Genomic DNA, 21769 nt, shown 5'->3' on the forward strand with positions numbered 1-21769 from the left:
GTCATTCTGTACTGAGCTCGTTACCCTAGTAACCAAGCACCAACCACATAGTTATAAATTAACTGACCGCATCTTTCTGCTGTTCTGTAATGCGTCATCCTCCCTACCTTAGTGACCTGTGTGCAATGTCAACTTTTGTTCCCCTTGTAAGAGACAAATGATGCTATGTCAACCATTGTTCCTTTTATGAGAGACAAATGTTCCCAGAATTGGCAGACCAAGGGCTATGAATTGGCTAACCACCCACTGTGAAATGCTTGTTACCTCAAGCAAACGGGAACAAGGCCCACCTTATTTCTGTTTCTCATCACTATGTACTTAATGATCAATGAGCTAACCATAAATGAACTATAAAAATCAGTCAAAACTCTAACTCAGTTGCACAGCTTTGCGAATTCCATCTGCACTGTGTCACTGGGCCAGCTAAAATAAAAGCGCTTCTTTTAAAAAAGACGTATTGCCCCGTTTGTCATCTTGGGATCTTGCCCCGCTTTTCACCATGGGGTCTTGTTTTTTAAGTAAAGTACAACAGCTAGTATGCAGGGAGGCTTGCAATTGCCGTTTCTGCCGTTTCACACCCCCATCCCCCTCCTTACATTGTGTGACCAGCAGCTGTTTGTGGATTTACAAGATAAAAAGACCTGACTTTTAGCTGTGAGGTGTGCAGTCTCCAAATTGGCTCCCGGAGACTTGTCACCAGGCCTGGATTTTACCTAATAAAGCCTTTGCTTCCCAAATTTTAATTTCTTGCTTCCTTGGATTTTATACCGGGCTCCGAGTTATCACAAAAGGAAAAAGGAAGTTGTAATGGGGAAGGAGGAAGTGACCTCAGGGTAAACATCCTCAATTTGGCCTTCCACTACCATAGTGTCCTGTAACTTATTCTAGGGCAAAACTCATTTCTGTCTTTGTATTGTTAGGAAAAGGGCAAAATGTCTCTCTTACTATTTCCTGCTGAAAGGGGATGCCATATTGGAGTTCAGGAAGGTTGATGGGATGACACTTGACATGCAGAAGCTGGTACCAGGTGTTTCAGCCAGGACAACTTTATCATTGGTGAATGCTCACATCCTAGATTGTAAAAACAAAAATACAAGGTGCTATGAGGAGGCAGGCCACTATCATATTTAAGGACCCAGGAGAGGTAGAAGGAAAGGTGTCTTTGATCTAAATATGCCGTTCCATCAGGGCCATGGTGAAGCAGAATCTGAAAAATAAGTGTGGGGTTAAGAGGAATGAAGTTATGAGAGGTAATTACTCCCCCATCTGAAAGGGTAAAAGTTACAAGTGTAGGTAGGTAGGTGTTGTCTTTGGTCCAGGAGTTGAGCTGGAAAGAATAAGAAGCACATGAAATATAAGGCCTGATGACTGAATCATGTTTAGGAAATTATACCATAGGGGTGGGGAGGGCTGTGGCTGTGTCACTATAAGGGAGATGAGAGCCTAGACCCACAGGGATCTCATGTTTAAACAGCTGAGGGTAGAGAGTACTAAGACAGTTGTTATGTAGAACAACGTGAAGACAATTTTATGCATGATGTGGGAGTCTTTAGGAAAGACTGTCAAGAGTCCTACTGTAAAAAAAAAAAATAGAATGTAAGGGATAGTAACTTAAGTTGGATAACAAAACATGTCTTAGCCTGAGAGTTGTGGCTGTGAGGCCTTGGTGAGACAGAGACGGGTGGGAGATAGAAGATGAGATGACCACTCAGGATGGTTAGATTCAGGGTTGGGAGGGCACTGCTTAGCTTGAGTGATGTGGAACCAGGATGGCAGTCCAGTAACTTTGACTGCTGTCTGGGTTACCAAGAAGACCAGATAGGGGCCATTCCACCTTGATTGTAGTCCTATGGATTTAGAACATTTGAGATAAATTAGATCTCCTGGGGATATGGGAAGACCTGGTTTGGTCCTGTCTGAGGGTTGGAAATGCAGAGATCAGCATGTTGTTGTAACAAGTGTAAGAGGAAGGAGAGGATTGGGATGTAGTCAGCAAAAGGAGGGAGACTTTGGGGGTAGGAAGATTGTGGAGTAGGAACAGTCAGCCATACATGAGTCCAAAGGGGCTTAAAAATGTAGGAGCTGAGGGAAGTGCCCTGAGCTTGGCTAAAGCTAGGGACAGAAATTGAGGCCATCCTTGGTGTAGTTCTAAAATGAGTTTTGTCAGGTGTGTTTTTATGAGGCCATTTACGTTTTCTACTTTTCCTGAGGACTGTGGCTAGTATGGAATGGGTAGGCACCAGGTGATGTGTAAGCATGAGGATACCTGTTGAGTGATTTGAGAAATAAAGGCTGGACCGTTATCTGAATACTCTGAGGTAGACCAAAATTTGGGATGATTTCCTGTAATAGAACTTTAGTAACTACATCAGCAGTCTCCCTGGTTGTGGGAAAAGGTACATCCTGAAAAAGTACAAACAAAGGTGAGAAGATATTGGAGAGTTTTGTGGTGGGGCATGTGTGTAAAATCTACCTGCTGGTCCTGAAATTATGTGTTCATGAAATGGATGAATAGGAAAGGAAGAAGATGCTATGTGTTCCTGAGGAGAGATCCTTGCACAGAGATGACAGGTGTGAGTAATCTGAAGAATGATAGCCCTTAGAGAAGGATGTGTAACTACTGGGGCTAAGAGTCTGTATAGGGCCTGCGATCCTATATGGAAACAGTTATGTAAGTCAGCGATGATGTTTAAGGCCTGTTGATCAGGGAGAGCAAGTTTTGATCTCTGGAAAATTCATCCCTGAGTGTTTTGTGTGTAACATGATTTATGAAGTAATTGTAGCTGCCATGGTGAATAATTAGGCTGAGGTAGACTGTTTGGGACTAACAGGAGAGGATGAGAAGGGTAAGGCCTTTGTACAGCTAACTTGGCTTGTGAATCTGCAAAAGCATTGCCTTGAGCAATGGGATCTTCAGAATTCTGGTGTCCCTGACAATGAATAACTGCTGCTTGCTTTAGGAGTTATGCTGCTTCTAGGAGTTTAAGGATAAGAGGCACATTAATGATGGGGGTTCCCTGAGAGTTGATAAAACCCCTTTCTTGCCAGATAATGGCATGGGAGTGTAAAATGCTAAATGTATACTTTGAATGAGTATATGTTTATGACTTTGTCCTTTGCTAGTGTAAGAGCCCTTGTAAGAGCAAAAGTTCTGTCCTCTGGGAAGATGTCCCAAGTGGCAGGGGATTAGCCTCTATGACTTTTGATTGGTTAACTATTGCATATCCTGCTCTCTTTTGATTGTCTGTGTTTGTTAAATTGCCATCTATGAACCATGTGTCAAAGGTTAAAGAGAGAGGTGTGCTACTGATGTGAGGGAAAGGGGTGGGAGTCATCTGGAAGACCTCAATACAGTCATGGTGGGGTGGCCTTAGGTGGGAAGCAAAGTTGCCAGATTAATAGGACTATTAGATAGAAGGATCCTGATGTACCTGTTGAAGGCGAGAGGGAATCAGCAAGGCAAGGAGTGTCTTATGTGAGATAAGCTCATTTAGATGATGAGGTGAGTATACTGTAATTGATGGCCCTACTGTAAACGTATTAGCTTCTTGTGTCAGGAAGGCTGCAGCTGCAAGGGCTCAGAGGCAAGGTGCCCATCCTTTTACTGTGTTGTCTAACTACTTTGACAAGTAGGCTACTGCTTGAAAAGAAGGTCCCTTTTTGTGTCCTAGTACACCTACAGCATTGTGGCCCTGAGAGGTAGGTCGGGTGGGGTCAGGAAGGGTAAGGGCTGGAACCCTTAGGAGAGCCTCTTCCAATTTATGAAAGGAGGCATGAATGGGCATAGTGGGGTCTAGGGGTTCTGATAAGGAGACTTTAGAAGCTTTGTAGAGGGATTGGGCTAAAACTTCAAAGTTAGGAATCTAGAGACAAACGAATTTAGCTAAACCTAGGAAACATATAACCTGTTGTTGGTTGTGGGCACCTGGAGATCCTGAAGAACTGCCTTATAATCTGTAGTGACGGAACGAGTGGTAGAAGTGATAGAGAGACCTAGATACTTGACTTCTGGGGAAGCTATTTGGGATTTAGCAGGAGAAATCCTGTACCCATGACTGGTGAGAAAATTAAGGAGACTGGCTGAATGTTCTAATGGAGAGTGTAAGAGAAGATCATCAATGTATTGAAGGAGAGTGCTAAGTTTGAGGTCAAGTGCTGCAAGGTCAGCAGCAAGAGCTTGGCTAAAGAAGTGAGGACTATCCCTGAACCCTTGGGGAGCACTGTCTAAGTAAGTTGTTGAGACCTGAGAGTGTCTGGATCACTCCATGAAAATGCAAAGAAATCCTGACAGTCAGGGTGCAGGAGGATGATAACAAAAAGTACTTTTAAGATCTATGACCATAAAGTGAGTAGTGTAGGGAGGGATATGAAAGAGCATGCTATAAGAGTTTGGCACCATGGTGTGGAATCGGAGTAACAGCATTATTGATTATCCCAAGGTCCTGTACAAGACAGTAAGACCCATTAGGCTTGAGTACAGAGAGAATGGGAGTATTATAGGGTGAATGGGTAGGTTTAAGAAAACCATTGTCTAAAAGGCACTTAATTATAGGTTTAAGTCCCTGTAAATGTTTGGGAGCTATGGGATATTGGGGAACACAAAGAAAAATTGAAAGATCCCTGAGATAAATCAAAATAGGTGTGGCATGGATAGTGCAAGTGGGATTGGAGGTATCCCAAACTATGGGATCGACCAGAGAAGAAGAAAGAGGAGGGGATGACTTTGCAGCATACTATGTCTGGAGGATGAGAGCTGTGGGGAGGGAGTAGGTAAAGGTTAAGCTAAGCTTTTGAAGATTTCTACCTAAAAGGGATGTGGGACATGTTGGAAAGACTAGGAAGCTATGGGTAAAGAAGAGAGTCTGGAACCTGAATGGAATAGGATCTGTATGTAAAGGCTGGAATAGGCTGGCCATCAACACCCACTACAGAGACTGAGGACTTAATACAAGGACCTGAAAACTCAGGACATACACTATAAGTCACCCCCGTGTCCATAAGTACAGATAGTGTCTTACCTGAGACATCCAGTGAGACTTGGGGCTCCAAGAAGGATACCTTAATGGGGATTGTGGCCCCTGAGCCCCATCAATCTTCAGCAGCAAGTCCAAGTAGATCAGTCAGAGATGAATCTGGTGGTGACAAGAGCTCCTGGGAGGGAAAGGAGTTGAGAGGATGGCTTACTCACTCTTTGGTGGCTAGGACAGTCGCTCTTTCAGTTGCACTTAAGATTGCAGTAGGGGCAAGGCCGCAGAGGAACGCTGAGGTTGGGACACTCTCTTGCCCAATGTCCTTCTTTGTTGCACTTGAAGCATAGTCCAGGAGGGTCTCAGGCAGCACTGCTAAAAGATCAGATTGCTATTTAGCAAGTTTTTTGTGTGTGCGCCTCTTTTTGAGTGTTTTCTCTGTTGTTTAAAACATGGAAAGCTATATTAAGAAGCTCTTCCTGTGAGGTTTGAGGGTCAAGTTCAGCCTTTTATAATTTTGCACAAATATCAGGAGCAGACTGAGAAATAAAATAAGAGTTAATAACAATTTTCCCTTTATGGAAGTCTGGGTTTACATTAGTAAACTTAATTAAGATGTCCCTAAGCCAATTCAGGAACACAGGTGCATTTTCATTAGCCTCTTGGACCTGTTCTAAAAGTTTGTTATAGTTAGTTTGTTTGTGAGCTATTTTATTAAGGCCCACAATTATACATGCAATCATCTTATGTATTTTATAATTCTCCATTTTGGTAATTCCAATTAGGATCCTGTTCAGGCACTGCAGTAGGCCTAGGGTCATTCTCAGTGGTATTTGCCTTATTTTTGTGATTGGCTTTTTCTTGAGCTGCTTGCCACAGCTGAGCTTGCTCTTGTGAGGTGAGGGTGGTGTTTAGAATCACATAAATATCCTTGAAATGTAAATCATAACAATTAGCTATAAATTCAAGTTCTCTAATTTAATTCTGTGCGTCAACAGAGAAGCAACCTAATTTATGGCTAATCTGAGATAGGTCAGAGAGGGAAGAGGGAACATGAATATGAACTAATCCCTTGGGCCCAGCCTGTTCCCAAAGTGGGTGTAGAGATTAGGCTGAGAAAGCTGTGGAGTAGAGGGCCACCAAACAGCCAACTGCCCAGCAGGCATGTGTGGGCAATTGCTCAATGATTGACTACAAAACAGCCGTTTATCACCATGCAATGGGGAAACACAAGATGCCGACTGATTACCATGTGACCCACAGCAGGATGGCTGCTGCCAGTGACACAGTGAGGGGCACAAGATGGCAACTGGTCATCATGTGACCCACAACAAGATGGCTGCTTCTGGCCGCATGATGAGGGACCACAAGATGGTGGCCATTGACCCTGCGACCCATCTCAAGATGGTGGCACACTATCACATGGTAGAGGGCCACAAGATGGTGGCTGTCCTCTATGCAAGCTGCAGCAAGATGGCTGCTGAGAACCAAGTGGCCTGCTGGAAGGTTGGAATGTACGAGCCTGCATATGGTGAGCTGGTGGAGGAAATGGCGACACAGGGGAAGGGGTCCAAGAACCATCCTGAATAGATGGCTCAGGTGGACAGGATTGAGAAATTGGAGACTGGGGAGAGAAACTAAGGGAAGGATTAGAAGCTATTGTGGATGAAGGAGTAGGAAAGGACAGCACAGAAATCTTTGGCTGAGAAGGCTGTGGGGTTTGATCTTGGGTATATGGAGGAGGGGGAGTAAAGACAGGAGACACATCATCTAAGGGGTCTGGTGGGGAAGAGGGGAGAGTTTCTGGTACAGCAGAGTTAGCTAGAAATATTTGGGCTGACATACATGACTGAATTAGAGAAAAACATGTCCTTATGGTAAGGAAGGCCTGTACATATGGGATTTCTGCCAACTTGTCGCCAGTGTAACAAAAGTTACATAAATTTTGAAGAATGCAGGGGTCAAACATCTCCTCTTTAGGCCATGGGCTGCTGTTAAGCTTGTAGGTTGGCCATGCCACCTGGCAGTATAAGTTTAGTTTTTTATTTTTATAGTCTTCTTTAGGCCAAAAGCACCAAGGTTATGAACCAGGCACTCCAGAGGTGTGATTTTGGGGGGATCAGAAATAGTATTCCCCATGACCAAATTAAAAGTGAGCCAAAACGAAAAAGACAAAAAAAAAAAAAAAAAAAGTGAGCCAAAAGAACAACTTTGCCTCGGGATGTAAGAGCTTTAGCTCCCGCCCAGGGAACATGAAAGTTGTTCCAGATAACACTTATCAAAAGAAGTCATCACCTATTTTGGAAATGTGATAAGAAAGGCTCCAACCCAATCTCATTGGCTGTCACCAAAAAGCACGAGTTGGGATCCCAGAGGACCAGAGTAACAGCCCTTCATCAGACAGTCCAAGGAACGTAAGAACTGCCATCTTTGTCCAGGGACAGCAGTGGGTAATCCAGTGTGGGCCCAGCCCACAGAAACAGAAAACCCCTGAAAGAAAATGACTCACCTGTGACAAATGAGCTAGGTCAATGTTGTATGCAGGCTGATGGCGACAAATTGAACAGGTTCCGTTGAAAGGAGGAATTAGTCCAAGAAATGTTTCTTAGAAATGGTCCCTACATCAACAGGGGAGCTCAAACTGGGAGTGACCCCCAGGAGCCACTCATTCTGCCATGGGGGAGGGGGGTTGGCACCATTATGTTAGCATTTTTCAGCACAATAAAGGAGCAAAATATAAAAGTAAAAGTGGCCTTTATTCTAAGGACATAGAGAGGAGCTCAAAATCAACAGGTCTGACCGTCATATAGGGTATGGGATATATATATAACCTTTGACTGGGGTGGTGCTTAGGGTGGGCATTGATGACATGCGAGGAGCTGATTGGAATTTTCTTTGTGTGCACTGGGAAAGGCAAAAGGAAGTTGTAATGGGGAAGGAGGAAGTGATCTCAGGGTAAACATCCCCAATTTGGCCTTCCACCACCATAATGTCCTGTAATTTATTCTAGGGCAAAACTCTTATCAAAAACCTCAATGTTAAATACATTTATAATTATCTACCAGGTTTCAGATCAAAAACGGCCCTATACCACACAATGAAATCTTAATACATATCTTCATACACCATATAGTTGACCAAAAACTTTACAACCACTTAATTGTAAAGAAGACTTACGGCATTCATTGGTACCATGGCCTGTGCCCCATTTTTTTTTTTTTTTTTTTTTTTTTTTTTTTTTTTTTTTGAGGCAAGGCCTGACCTCATTTTGCAGCCCAGGCTTGCCTCAGACTCATGTCAATCCACCTGCCCCAGCCTCCTGACTACTGGGATCAGGAGTGTGTGTGTGGCCTACAGATTTCAAAAACAAAAAGAAAAATATCATTTTAAGATGTAACCAGATTGGACTAAGACCTTAGGAACATTCCTACTGGTGACCTGATCTAAAGTATCCAAGTGATGGCCTAGGAATGTGGCTCAGTGGTAACATGCTTGCCTAGCACATATGAAGACTTAAGTTCAACCCCCAGTACCACCAAAAGAAGAAAAGGTCCAACTGACAAGCTCTAGTACCAAATAACACTGGGAAGGTTTCACCACATTTGACACAATTCAGTATAGTGTCCCCTTATCTTACTGATCTTTGAAGTGACTCAAGCAAGAATTGAATACGCCCATGAAGGTAAAATATTCTAAAAAATAAAATTTTAAAAAAGCAGAAATTTCTAACAAAATCGTGGAAATAAAATTTAAACTTTCATTTGGTGCAGCTGCCACCTTGACTCTCCTGCCCTCTTCCCTGAAGGTGTTCTTTCACCCTGAACTGTTTGTTCCATTTTGTGATAAATTCTGCTTCTCTTTCCCAACATGTGTCTGTATCTTGATTGATTTTTTTGCAAGGACACAGAGACTGATGCCAGGTGTGACGACATGCCCCTGTAATACATACAACCTGGGAAGCTGAGGCAGGACGATTGCTTTAATTCAAGGTCAGCCTGGACTACACAGCGAGATCCAGTCTCAAAAACCAAAAAAATTGGGGGTGGGGATGGAAGGTAGGCCAGAGCTGATTTTGAGCGTCTTCTGCTGAAGGTGCAGTGTGGAGGAAGCAGCTTTCCATGTTTGGTGGAGCGGCAAATTGTTCTGGACAAGTAAGGAGCTGTGCAATCAATAACTCATTCTGTATGCAATCTACAGCTCAGAGAAAGGTCAGACTGAGGAAATACATGTGAAAGTCGTTTTTTTAGTTTAGTTTTTAAAGGTTTACTGCATTTATATAACTTAGTTTGTAATAATATAACTTGTGTTTAATTAGTTCACGTAATTTTTAAACTTAACTATCGGTTCTCAGGAGCTCTATGGAGCTTGCTCCAGCCCAGCACTGCCTTTTTCTCTTCCTCTCTCCAAATCACTACGCTCAAAATGTGCGTCTTGAATTTGGTCGTTTTTCATTAAAACAGATTGCACTTAAATACAATAATGAAGATAATATTAGAAAAATAACTAAAACTATAGATATAATTCCCACTAAACTACAAACAGCTCCACAAAGGCCAGAGGTCTCCGATATTGTTCATTTTCTCAGGGAATTTGGTCTGAGGTTTCACAAGCGGCAAACCGCACTTCTTACTCTCCACTTGCGCTCAAGAGCTGGATGATTGCCCCCCAAGACCCACTCTTCCAGACGCACTGCATCCTCTGCCTCGTCGCCACGCCCACTCACTGCGGGTACGCAGAGCCCACCTCGCAGGACGGGACTTGGAAATGGGCGGGGCCTGAAAAAGTCACGCCCCACGCCCCTCGTTGCTAGGAGACACGAGGGCCTCAGCAGTTTGCCTCCGCCCGCCCAGCCGCGCCGCTCTGCTGGCGACCTCTGCCCGGGACCGCGCTCTCGGCCCTGCTGAGCGAGGGTAACTGGGTGGCCGGGTGGGAGAAAGGGCGCGCAGCCCGTCCCCCTGCCCGAGCTCCTCGCCGCTCGAGACCCCCGCGGTACCCTCTCTAGCGGGCTGTGTTTTTGTTTGGCCTCTGCTGGATTTCAGGCTCCTTATGCTCCGGAGGCGCAGCGGTGAGGCTCCTGCAGCACTGCATTCGAATGCGGAGAGTGCTATCTGCTCCCCAGCTCCTTCTAGTCGGTCACGCCTCGGACGCCCTCGCTCCCGAAGGCCAGCGGCGCGCTAGGGGTGCCTTTCTCCGCTGCGCACCGGACCGGGAGCGCAGGCGCCTTGCGGGAAACCCCCGAGCCGGCTGGGAATCGGGGCCTACGACGCTCGCTGTCCCGGCCAAGGCTGCATGCTAGTTAAAGAGCGCCTTTGCCATTCCTGCCTCCTGTGAAAACTCCAAATCTGGGGTCCTTACAGGCCAGGCTCAGTCACAAAAGTACCAGTAAAACTGGCGGTGCAGGGGAGGGAAGGAGCTGATGGCTACAGCAGGGGCGGTGGGCCTAGGAATCCAGCAGCCCGCAGGATAGGTGGGTCTGGTCAGGTGGTTCTCTTGATGAGAATCTAGGGGTTGGTTCTGCTTCTTACTCAGAGAAGTGCTTATGACTTGAAAGGGTGGCTGGGTTCCCGCGAGTTGGTTGCTTCTGCTTGGGATGGGTTGCGGGAGGTGACAGGCGATCTCATCATGAGGAGGTCCCATCATGTGTGGAAAAGTGTCCCAAGGGTCTGGAAAAGAACACTATGAAAACACAGTTGAACGACGCTGAAAATCCTGAAATAGCTTGATGCCTCAACTTTGAAGGGTGATGAGATAGGTTCAGTAAATTTAGGATTAAGAAACGTTATATAAGTGATCAGGACCCAAGGGAGACATATACCATGACACCAGGATACTAAAGTTTATCTTGATTTCAGTTACCCCTTGGGCATCCACAGGCACAAATTCTAAGTGTTTTTTATAGTAATAATGAAATGGGAAGGACCTGGGCAATTAGGAAGGGTGATGATCCTGGGGGTTTAATACCCAGTAACAGCAAAAGATGCCTCAGGGCGAAAGAGGAGAGGGATCTGAGGTGGTCCCTGTTAGACTGTAACTCGAGATTGTCGGTGACTTGACACTTGTTTTTACAGTACCCTTATAAATCCAAATAGTGTTTAATAAAGTCCACTTTCCACAAATTAGTGACTCAGATATTGCCATTTCCCCTTTGGGTAGAAACAGTTTAATATTATGCAGATTAAATGTATTTTTGTCAATTTTTTGGCCACAACTTTCCAGGAAGAAACCACTGATTCTGGGAGTCCTGAATGTTACTAATGGAACTAGTAGGGCCACTGACTCTCCCCAAATCACTGATGTAGTTAAGTCAATCCTTCCTAACTTTAGTTTGATTCTGTTTTTGATAAATTGAAAGTAAAGTGATGTGGTATGTTGCACACCTGTAATCCCAGGCTCGGGAGACTGAAAATGGATGATCACCGTGATTTTGAGGCCAGCCTGGGCTACATAATGGGCTCAATATGAGGCTGGACTGACGTAGCAAGACTCTGTCTCAAAAAAAGAAAAAAAACTGAGAAATGAAAAAAATGCAGTTTACACCAGCTGTACAAAGCACGATTACAGTAGACACAGAGGATCCCATTATAGAGAAAATGACATTCATGTTTCCTTTAGATATTGTGAGAAAACAACCTTGGAAATGCCTAATAATAGTACAAGATGTATCTTTCTCCTGAGAAAAGTAATGATATCCCCAGAAGTCCAATTGAATTCGGCAGATTTTGTTCTGGTAGATGTCACATTTTTACATGTGTAGTTTAACTGTATGACGGAAAAATGCCAAAAGGTTATTCAGCTGGCATTCAGGTCTATAGTTTTTGAATGAACATGAGCAAAGAAGTATTAATTGTCAAAAAGCCAAGCCTAAAGCAAAAATGCCTTTGGGAAAAATAAAAATCAAAGATTGTACCACAACTTTTAGAAAATACACATCGTTTGTAAAAACAATGTAAGTAATTCAACCTATAAGTTCATATAAAAACATGACTCATTTTGAAGGATTTTTTAAAAATTAAGACAGAGTCTCACTATATAGCTCAGGCTAGCCTTGAACTCACTGTGTAGCTCAGGCTGAATTCGAGGCAGTTCTCCTGCTTCAGCCTCCCAAGTGCTGGGATTACAGATGTGTACCACCATGCCCAACTTGAAAGTATTTTTAACACTGTGAATTCATGCTTTCTTCTTTCATGTATCTTAGCATCATATTTTCTATTATATAGCTATTCTAAATGTAACATATATATATATATATATATATGGATGATCAAACTACACCACATAGGTCAACACACTTGGTATAGTATTCCATGCATCAGTGATATGATGAACTTCCTATTAAAGTGAATGGAATTAAAGGGTAAAGATTTTAATTGAAACATGGCTAATTTATTATCTTGCCAGATAGTCCAAATTTTATGGCATCCAATAAGATAATAATAAATTGTCTTAAAATTTTTTTATTTTAAAAAAAGATTAAAAGAGGACATAACAACACAGGTCAGAACAGAACAATTTAAGCAACATAGTGTTTCACCACAAGACAACCCGACATAACAGTAGCTACCATAGTGTCTCTTTCCTTGAAATATTTGAGTATACCTTCATATACTATAGTATCAAACATAAAAAGACAGTATAAAACCGTTTAAGAGAATGAAAGTATTATAGGGTATTCAGAACCAACTAACAAAAAACAAACAGTGGTTTCTATATTATCTCCTTTGTCTACAAAAATTTTTGTTTATACTATCACATATAATAAAACCCAATAAGATACAACATGATAAAACCAATGGAGACAGAAGAACAAAAGCTTGGTGGGATTACAAAACAAGATGATATTAAATCATCACTAGTTATTATAATGTCTTGTTTTCTTCAAAGAAGCTGTTCATACCATCACAGACAATAAAATCAAACAACCCAGAATAAAGCCATCCCAATTAATGAATAAAAACATTATAAAGCTTCAAAGCAACATAATGGGGAATCATGATTATCACATACTTTTATGTATTCTTACCATTTCTTTTTTTTTTTATTCTTACCATTTCTTATGCTAGGGAAACTATTCAGTATTTATACATGTGAGTTTGATTTATTTCACTTATGAGTATGGTCTCAAGCTGCACCCATTTATTTATAAATATCTCAATGTGATCATTCTTTATAGCTGAGTAGTACTCTATTGTATAAAAATATCACAAATTTTTTATCCATTCCTCAGTTGATGGACACTTAGGTTGTTTCCAAGATCTGGCTATTAGAAATTGTGCTGCTATAAACATGGGTGCACATATATCACTGTGGTATGATGTTTTCAGTTCTTCTGGGAATATGCCTAGAAGTGGAATAGCTGGAACAAATGGGACTTCCAATCCCAGCTTTCTGAGAAATCTCCAGACTGATCTCCACAATGGCTGTACCAGTCTACACTCCCACCAACAGTGCAGGAGAGTTCTTTTTTCCCCACAGCCTCTCCAGCATTTGTTGTTGGTTTTCTTGATCCTGGCCATTCTTTCAGGAGTGAGATGGAATCTCAGTGTGGTTTTAATTTGCATTTCTCCAATGAGTAATGATGATGAACATTTTTTCATGTATTTATTTGCCATTTGTATTTCTTCATCTGAGAATTGAGTATTCATCTCAGATGCCCATTTTTGGATTGGATCTTTGAATTTTGGAGGTGTGATTTTTTTTAATTCTTTATATGCTTTAGACAGAAGTCCTTTGTCTGAGGGACAGTTCGCTAAGATTTTTTCCCAGTTTGTAGGTTTTCTTTTCAGTATGCTAGAGATTTCTTTTGAATTGTCTTAAATTTCAACATGAGCATGAATCTAAATCACTAACTGAAGATCAAAAGTTTTTTAAAGCTTACCTACTAGAAAAAAACCCCTAGTTTTCTCTGGTCAAGTCAGCATACAAGTTGATATTCACACTGGAAAAAATATAAACATCAGTACTAATGATATATTCTTTTATGTGGCTGCTACTTTCTTCAGGATAAGAACCACTCAACAGTTTAGTTTAATTTATATCTGGAACTCTAGAACTAAGTCCAAATAACTGTGGGAATTGTTATTATTTTTGAGACAGGGTTTCTTCAGGCTGGCCTTGAATTCACTGTGAACACCAGGCTGGCCTCAAACTCATGGCAATCCTTTTGCCTCAGCCTCCAGAGTGCTGGCATTACAGGCATGCACCACCATGCCTAGCTAACTGTGCGAATTATGGTTTCAGAATAGAACATAAATGCTATACTTTTTGTAATGTTAAATAAGTAATTCAACAACAATCTAGAGGAAATAAAAGGAGAGAAAGTTAATATTTTTCATAAAAAACAGTCCCCCAGTGCTTGTGTATGATTGATACATGCCGCTGAAATAAACAAACTCAAAATCATTACCTTTTTTTTAATTAACCATGGAGGCTGTTTTAGGTGCAATGTTTATAATCAAGATACATTTACCTGACATTCAACAAATCTATTGTCTTTTCAATTCCCTCTTTTTAATCTGCTGTTAAATCCAGGTAAAATTGAATTAACTACTACTTATTATAGGACTCTTTTTTTAAATAAAAATTCTCTTGTCTTTCATGATTCCTCATTAATTTGGAACAGTGTTCACACACAATATCAAGGCTGTGTTTCTAACTGATGTGATTATTTTACCTTTTTTTAATACTTCAGTGTAGTTCTTGATCTTTTGAACCTAAGGGAGATTTGGTATTGTGATTGAAAAAATTTAAAAACAACTGATGCATGGAAAATCTGACTTTAAAATGTTTCAGCCAACTGAAAGATACTTTAATAGGAAAAGGCATTCAAGGAAGTATGTAGTATCTAGGCACTTTATTTCAGCCAATGATGTTTCATAATAAAATAAGTAGTTGAGCAAAACTGTATCCTTGAGAAACAGTCTTAGAGGTACAGGGCTGGGTGCATGGCAGGCCTGAGGTCCTGAACTTGATCACCAGTGTTAAAAAAGCAAGCAAACAAAATAACTGGCCATAGGAGTTTGGTGAGTGGATTTATAAGCGAGCCCAGGCTTCTTGTATATGCCAGGCACTTGCACACAGCTAAGCTACACCTAAGTGCTGAGGTCAGCGAGTAGACAGGCATGTACACTAGAGAGAGAGGTTTGCGTTTCCTAGACCCTTGGTGACCTGCACTGTTTCATAATCCATGCCCTCGATGTCATGACAGCCATACAGCTGACATTAGTCTGTCACAGGATCCGGTGCCATGGTAACTGGACACATGGAGGGCAGTGCCTGGGATGTCTCCACTCGGCTAGCAAGTAGAAGAAACCATTGCTTCCCAGCCATAAAAAAGGGAAGAGACTGATTGTACATTCTGTTTTTAAGGAACAAGAGACAGTTTTTTAAATACAGTTACATAAGATACTGGTGGCATATTGTGGCATCTACTGAGGAGTTACAAGGGTAGAATGTAATACTTGCTTTGTTCAACTAATTTTATTATCAATGATATTTTAATATCATTTATTATTTATTAGCGGAAATAAAGTACCTAGAGTATATTTTCAGAAATGTGCAAGCTATTGCCTGGAACACCAGAACTGGTATACAACTTTTAAGATATTATCCCATAATTACAAGTACAATTTTTTGATGTGTATTCATCAGAGGTTTTTTGGGTTTAGGGAAGAGGGATGTTTTCCAAGATAGAACATGAATTTTGAAAAAAATTTTTGAGTAAAGTGTGATATATTTACTGAGAGCCTTAACTCTATATGATTTTGTCTTAGTTTTGTTCATTCTAAAGGGACTTTGAAAATTGTCACTTAAGTTATCTATTACTGTTGCTTTAAAATCTTTCAGAAATAATTGGTAATTGAGGCCTCTGTAGCCATGGCTAGTTCTGACGTGAAACCCAAATCAATAAGTCGTGCCAAAAAATGGTCAGAAGAGATAGAAAATCTGTACAGATTTCAACAAGCAGGATATCGTGATGAAATTGAATATAAACAAGTGAAACAAGTCTCCATGGTAAGATTTATGCCAATACACACTTGAGCACAAAATGAATTTGTTAGATGATAAAAAAGGATTTTAAAGACAACCAAAAAATAACTGAAGAAAATTCTACTCCAAACTCATTTTATAGAGGAGGAAACTAGGGCCCAAAAAGATGCTTTGAAAGGCAAATCGGGAAAGTGGGTGACTGAACAGCTGGCTAATGCAGAATTTTTATCTAGCAACTGTGTTCTGCTAAATGAGTCTCTTATAGTAGGTGGACCCTAAAGTGGTCTTTGTTTCCTACTCAGGAAACCTATTATCAGATATTCAGTTTGTTGCATAACAATTACTTTCCTCTTTTGCTTATTTTAACAGGGAATTAGGGGTTAATTTACTTCTTAATAAAGATTACATGTAACGAAAATTGTTAAAGAATATCTCCTGACTTTTTGTACTTTGCAGGCTTTCCTGAGAGCAGAGACATAGCTTTGCTTTACAAAAATTAGAACAAAATGTAGACTAGGTACAAGCATAGAGGTTCTCTTTTGTTCATGTAATCTACTATTAAAAGATACAGTATTTAAAACTATGGTAGAATCTGTTGTAGTATTCATAAATATATATAATATTTATATCCAGGGATACAGCTAAGTATTCCTATCTGTTTTAAAACTTAATTTACCATTTGTCAGAGACTAGTTAATGTGTGAATTTTTCAGATCATTTTGGTCTCTACTCAATCCTTTCTGAAAAAGTGGCTGCACAAAAATAAAAGAACTACAGAACTAACATGTAAACCAGGTGTGGTGGCTTATGCCTGTAATCCCAGCATTTCAGAGGCTGAGGCGGGAGTATCACCAAGAGTTTGAGGCCGTTCTAGGCTATATAGTGAGTTCAAGGCTAACCTGAACTATGCAGTGAGAACTTGTATCAAATAATAAATAAAAAAGGAGGAATATTAGAACTAAAATGTAATTGACTCTTTAATAGACATTAATTTAACAGATAGTATTTAGTTGATAAGAGTTAAAAATGCTGATCAGGTCCGGGATGTAGCTCAGCAGTACAGTGCCTGTCTGGCAAGCATAAGGTCATGAGTTCTATCCCTGGTACTAAAAAACCCAAACAAAGAAACAAAACCAAAAACTGATCAAATGAAGGTTTGGTTAGCATGATTTTTATATATCTGTCTTCTGATATCTACTACATTTTACACTGGTTTCATTATCAAAAGACAGGTTTTGTTCCTGTTTCCATCTATGGCTTTGGAATAGGGAAAACATAGGCATTATCACTTCAATGCTATTCAAAAATACGCATCATATCTTACCTTAGGGTCGGATGCCAGGGCTGGGTATAGATCAGTGGTGGAGCACTTGCTTAGCAAGTGTAATGCCCTGGGGTTGACACCAACACTAAAACAAAGGATTGGGATGCCCTTAAAGACACATATGACCCAGAATTGTATAGGAAGCGTGAAACAGGCTCACTCCTGCAGCTACATCAAAATTCCTAGTAACATACTATTGGGGTTAAATCAGATATAAGACAGAGTACATCTTTTACAAGGAAACTCCAAAAAGTAAATGCCTTGTCCTTAGTCCAATTTATGTTTATTGGGTAGTTCCCACATGCAGGTTTCTGTACCAAGCGTGTTAGGAGGCTCATATAGGTAAAAGACTGCCTGAGCCCAGGAAACCCCAGGAGACCATGGGAAGCATGCAGGATTGGAGGTGCCATTTAGGGTTTGCATCTGCTGGCCAGGTGACCCTGAACATGGCTCTAAAGGACACCTGGCTGTTTCCTTCACCATTCAGTGCCTGCCTGAGGCAGCTGTTACAGGAGTTAAATGAAATCTATGTCTAAAGTGCCTGACATTATAGTGCTCCTGGCCGAGTGAGTAAAGATTAAATGTTGCATAATAAACTCGTATTAATGAATGATAGCTTTTATTATTCTCCTTATCTTAGAGTAGAAATAATTAATAATAGAAATAATGAAATCGCATTCAAGTCAAAGTAAATGTACCTTCAGAAAAAGTATCATGGGAATTTAGAGAAAGGAAAAACAACTTCTTAGTGGGGACAATCCTCAGAAAAGGTAGTAGGCGCCTCGTGGAATTTGCAGAGGAGGAAGATGGATAGGAAGGCAGCTGAAGACTTGCCATGGGGATGTCTCCACACGTGTGCTGTGGGCTGGGGGTGGAGTGGAGTCCTTTCCTTCCTTGAAGCACGCACCTGCACACTGTCGACTTCCCTGCTGGAGCAGAAGACAATGGTGCTCAAGGATTACATCATTCCATTTGGCCACCAGAAACCTGGCCCAGATCAAATGGGAAGGATCACAGTCAAAGCCAAGAAAAAGAGATGTCAGTAGATTTAAAGACAGATATCTAGAGGCTGATGAGCAGAAGCCCAGCCGCCTGTGTAAAGGAAGATCTGTCAGCTGGCCCTGAGTGTTCTAGTAGGGAAACAGGAGTCCACAGTAACGTCCTGAGATTGCCTCCTTTTCCTGCTGATGCTACAAAGCCAGGGCAAAAAGGTGGCTGTGTCCGGTGTTAAATGTCATGGGAACCTGCCATGGGTCATCAGATATGTAGCTGTCTATTTTTGCTAATTGATAACTAAAGACAACAGAAAAAAATGCACTATAGAAAATGAAAGATCTGACCTAAATGGTGTCTTCAACTTTTCTTTCAGTTAAAAACTCTGTTTTTGTACACAGGGAGCATGGAAGGGAGGGGCTGCTGAGGATGTGGAAGAGCCATCCTTGATTTTCTAAAACCTGGACAATGAGCTATGGAGCATGATAAAGCACCTCTCACAAAATCCAGAGACACACACAAAGCAGTGGAAACACATTAGCCTGATCAAGAAGGCATACTATTGAATTTTGAGGGAAAGGGGAGAAAAAATGTTCAAATTGGATCCGTCAGCAAACCAATATGGCAGAGCAGGGAGATCAGTGAGGAAAGAGCATTTCTGGGGACCACATTCCGGACCTTGGACATCTCCAGTCCATTGGACTTCAGTCAAGGCTCAGTGGCACACACCTACAACCTCAGCTACGCAGGAGGCTTAACCATGATCTTGCTTCAAAACAAAAAGGGTTAGGGTTACAGCTAGCATATAGGATGCACGAAGCCTGAGTTCAGTCCCCATTACTACAATAAAAAGGACTTCAGGGTGAATTTGAAAGTTAAGGTGAGAGAAACACCTATCACCTCTCCACCTCTAGCAATGCCAGTTTCTTTCTTTTTTATTTTCTTGAGCAGGGGCATTGAGACAGGTCTCCTTTGAGCTGGGATGACAGACGTGGCCTCACATTAGGCCAAGCAATTCCAAGCCTGCTTGATTCACTTAGTCCCTACGTGACATCCAAAGCAGGCAGCCCATTTCTCCCTGGGGTGTGACTTTTAGAAGTTACAATGCTTGGCATCATGTATAAATGTGAGAAAGATGAAGCTGAGATTACTTCAAATGTTTCCATGGTCTTAGAGACGCTGTAGGCATTTAAATCTACAAAGTGGGCTGTAGAGGGAAAAGAGCTGAATTAATTATTCTATTACAGTATAGAAAGTGCCGTGAGCCTGGCGTGGTGGTACAAGTGCTGTTATCTCAGCACTTGGAAGGCTGAGGCAGGAGGGCTGGAGTGAGTTTGAGGCCAGCCTGAGCTACATAGCAAGACCCTGGCTCAGAAAAAAAGAACAAAAACAAACAAGCAAACAAACCTGCCTTTCCCCAGGACAAAGAAAAAACCCTGAAAAGTAGCAACATAAGATGTGTTTTAGATGTATAATACTCGAGTTAGAGCACTTTTTAATTTAATTGTAAACTTCAATTTGAGAGGCAGCAAGTTGTACTTTTAACTGTTTGGTAGTAAATATGAGATAAAATACGACTGACATTCCCACATTTATATTCCGGTTTTTGCTTGTGCAGGTAGATCGTTGGCCAGAGACAGGCTATGTGAAGAAACTCCAGAGGAGGGACAACACCTTTTATTACTACAACAAACAAAGGGAGTGTGATGACAAGGAAGTCCACAAAGTGAAGGTCTACGCTTACTAAGCCTTCCTCCTTCATGTTACTTGGCAATTATATTTTAAGAATTCATTCTTTCCATTCTGTATCACGCAAATGTTTGTCATTTTACAAAATGATTCAAAATGCAACCTTCGTTGTAATGTTTTGAAATCAAAAACCATGAAACTTGGTGACTACTAATCATCTTGTCATCCTGTCCCATCTAAAATATAGTTGCAGAAGTATTAAAAGTTGTAACTTTCTTGATCCTGCTTTTTTACTTTCTTTTTTTTTCATGCTGGGGATTGAACTCCTGGGCTTCACACATGCTCAGCAAGTCCTCTAGCACTATTCTACCTCCCCATCTTTCTCTCACTCTTTTTCTGTCTGTCTCTGTCTGTGTCTCCGTCTCTCTCTGAGACAGGGTCTCACTATGCCGTTCAGGCTAGCCTTGAACTTACTTTGTAGCCCAGGCTGGCCTTGAACTCACAGCAATCCTCCTGCCTCAGCCTCTTTTTTTATTTTTAGACACAGTCTCATAGTTTGCCAGACTGGCCTCAAGTTTGCACTCCTGCTGCCCAGCCTTCTGAATTGTAGGTGTGACCACCATGCTTGGTGGCAGAATACTATCTTTCTCTGTGGTGGAACACCATTGATGGTGATGTATTTTCCTATAGCGGATTAGAGCCCCCCTCATCCCTGTCCTTACTTTACCTCTTCATTAGAACATCATTTCAACTGTTAAATCTGCATTTTGTGGTATGAAGGCTTTCTCTTGACTCTAGAGTCCTTTGTCTTTGGCTACACAGACTGCTAATGCTAGAGGGGTGACTGTCTCTGTGGCTTTACCATGGAGTGGGTGGCCATATCCCCTACACCCTGCTAGCTCAGGAGTGGGTCTGACGCATGTGTTTCCCACTGGCTCTCAGTGGGTCCCCATAGGACTGAGACCTTGGCCACTCTTGTAGGATTGTGACCAAGTTCAGGAGTGCTGGAGTCTCCTTCTGGAGGTGGTTTACAGGTTCTTTCTGTCCTGAGCAAAGAATTAGTCAAGACAAGCACAAACAGTAGTGAATTGTTATTAAAGATAGGAGAAGTATTATGACTTGTATCTAAATGTCCCCACAAAGCCTGAAGTGGCCGTAGGTGGGCCTTTTTGGATCTAGTGTGCTGTTGGATGAAGAATGTGAGGCTGGGAGTGATTCCTGGTGTGGTGCTAGGATTAAACGTGGATGGCCTGGATAAAATATAAGAGACAGAAAGAGTACTGCTAGTTCATTACTTGTAGCCTGCCATGCCGACATCTGCCTCCTGCCTGCTGTGAACTGTTCTCCTCTGTGATGTTTCTCTGCCATCACACCCTGCCCTGGAGCCTGCCAGCTATGAACTGAAACCTCTACAAATTGTGAGCCAAATAAACCTTTTTGCCTTTAACTTTGGGTGTTGAGTATTTTGTCTCAGCAATGAGAAAAGACCAAAAAAAAAAAAAAAAAGAAAAAAAAAGAAACAACCCAGAATCTACAGAGCAAGTTTGGGGCAAGTACAAAAGTACATCCTACAGCATGAGAGTGGCCCACATGAAAGGGAACACAATGACAAAAACAACTGTCATGTTCTATCATCCATCCCTCAGCTGATGTCAGATCTAGACCATCCTATTGAAAACCTGCTCCAGAGAGGTCCACATGCGTTAGGAACTGTCCTCTGCATTTGTCCTAGTATTTTGTAATTTAGAAGTCAGACCTACTTTCCCAGTCAGCTTTGCCACACCCTCCCTAGCCAGTTTTGCCACAGCCT

General features: G+C 41.7%; 1 protein-coding gene across 1 annotated transcript; it reads left to right on the plus strand.

Moving 5' to 3' along the window:
• Positions 1-9766: 9766 nt before the first annotated feature.
• On the plus strand, positions 9767-21406 carry Meig1 (meiosis/spermiogenesis associated 1). Its single transcript, XM_003468655.5, has 3 exons — positions 9767-9877; positions 15810-15977; positions 19889-21406. The coding sequence occupies exons 2-3, from the start codon at positions 15840-15842 to the stop codon at positions 20015-20017; spliced, it is 267 nt and encodes an 88-aa protein (XP_003468703.1). The 5' UTR covers positions 9767-9877; positions 15810-15839; the 3' UTR covers positions 20018-21406.
• The last annotated feature ends 363 nt before the right edge of the window (positions 21407-21769 follow it).

The sequence above is a fragment of the Cavia porcellus genome, unplaced genomic scaffold (assembly GCF_034190915.1).
Source record: "Cavia porcellus strain 051 isolate PalLab524CR breed Dunkin Hartley unplaced genomic scaffold, mCavPor4.1 scaffold_7, whole genome shotgun sequence".
NCBI classification, from domain to species: Eukaryota; Metazoa; Chordata; class Mammalia; order Rodentia; family Caviidae; genus Cavia; species Cavia porcellus.

What these genes read in the sequence shown, in the direction of transcription:
- Meig1 (XM_003468655.5), top strand. Translation starts at nt 15,840, where the DNA reads ATGGCTAGTTCTGACGTGAAACCCAAATCAATAAGTCGTGCCAAAAAA. An exon ending in AAGTGAAACAAGTCTCCATG is followed by an intron (nt 15,978 to 19,888) that starts GTAAGATTTATG and finishes TTGCTTGTGCAG; the next exon opens with GTAGATCGTTGGCCAGAGAC.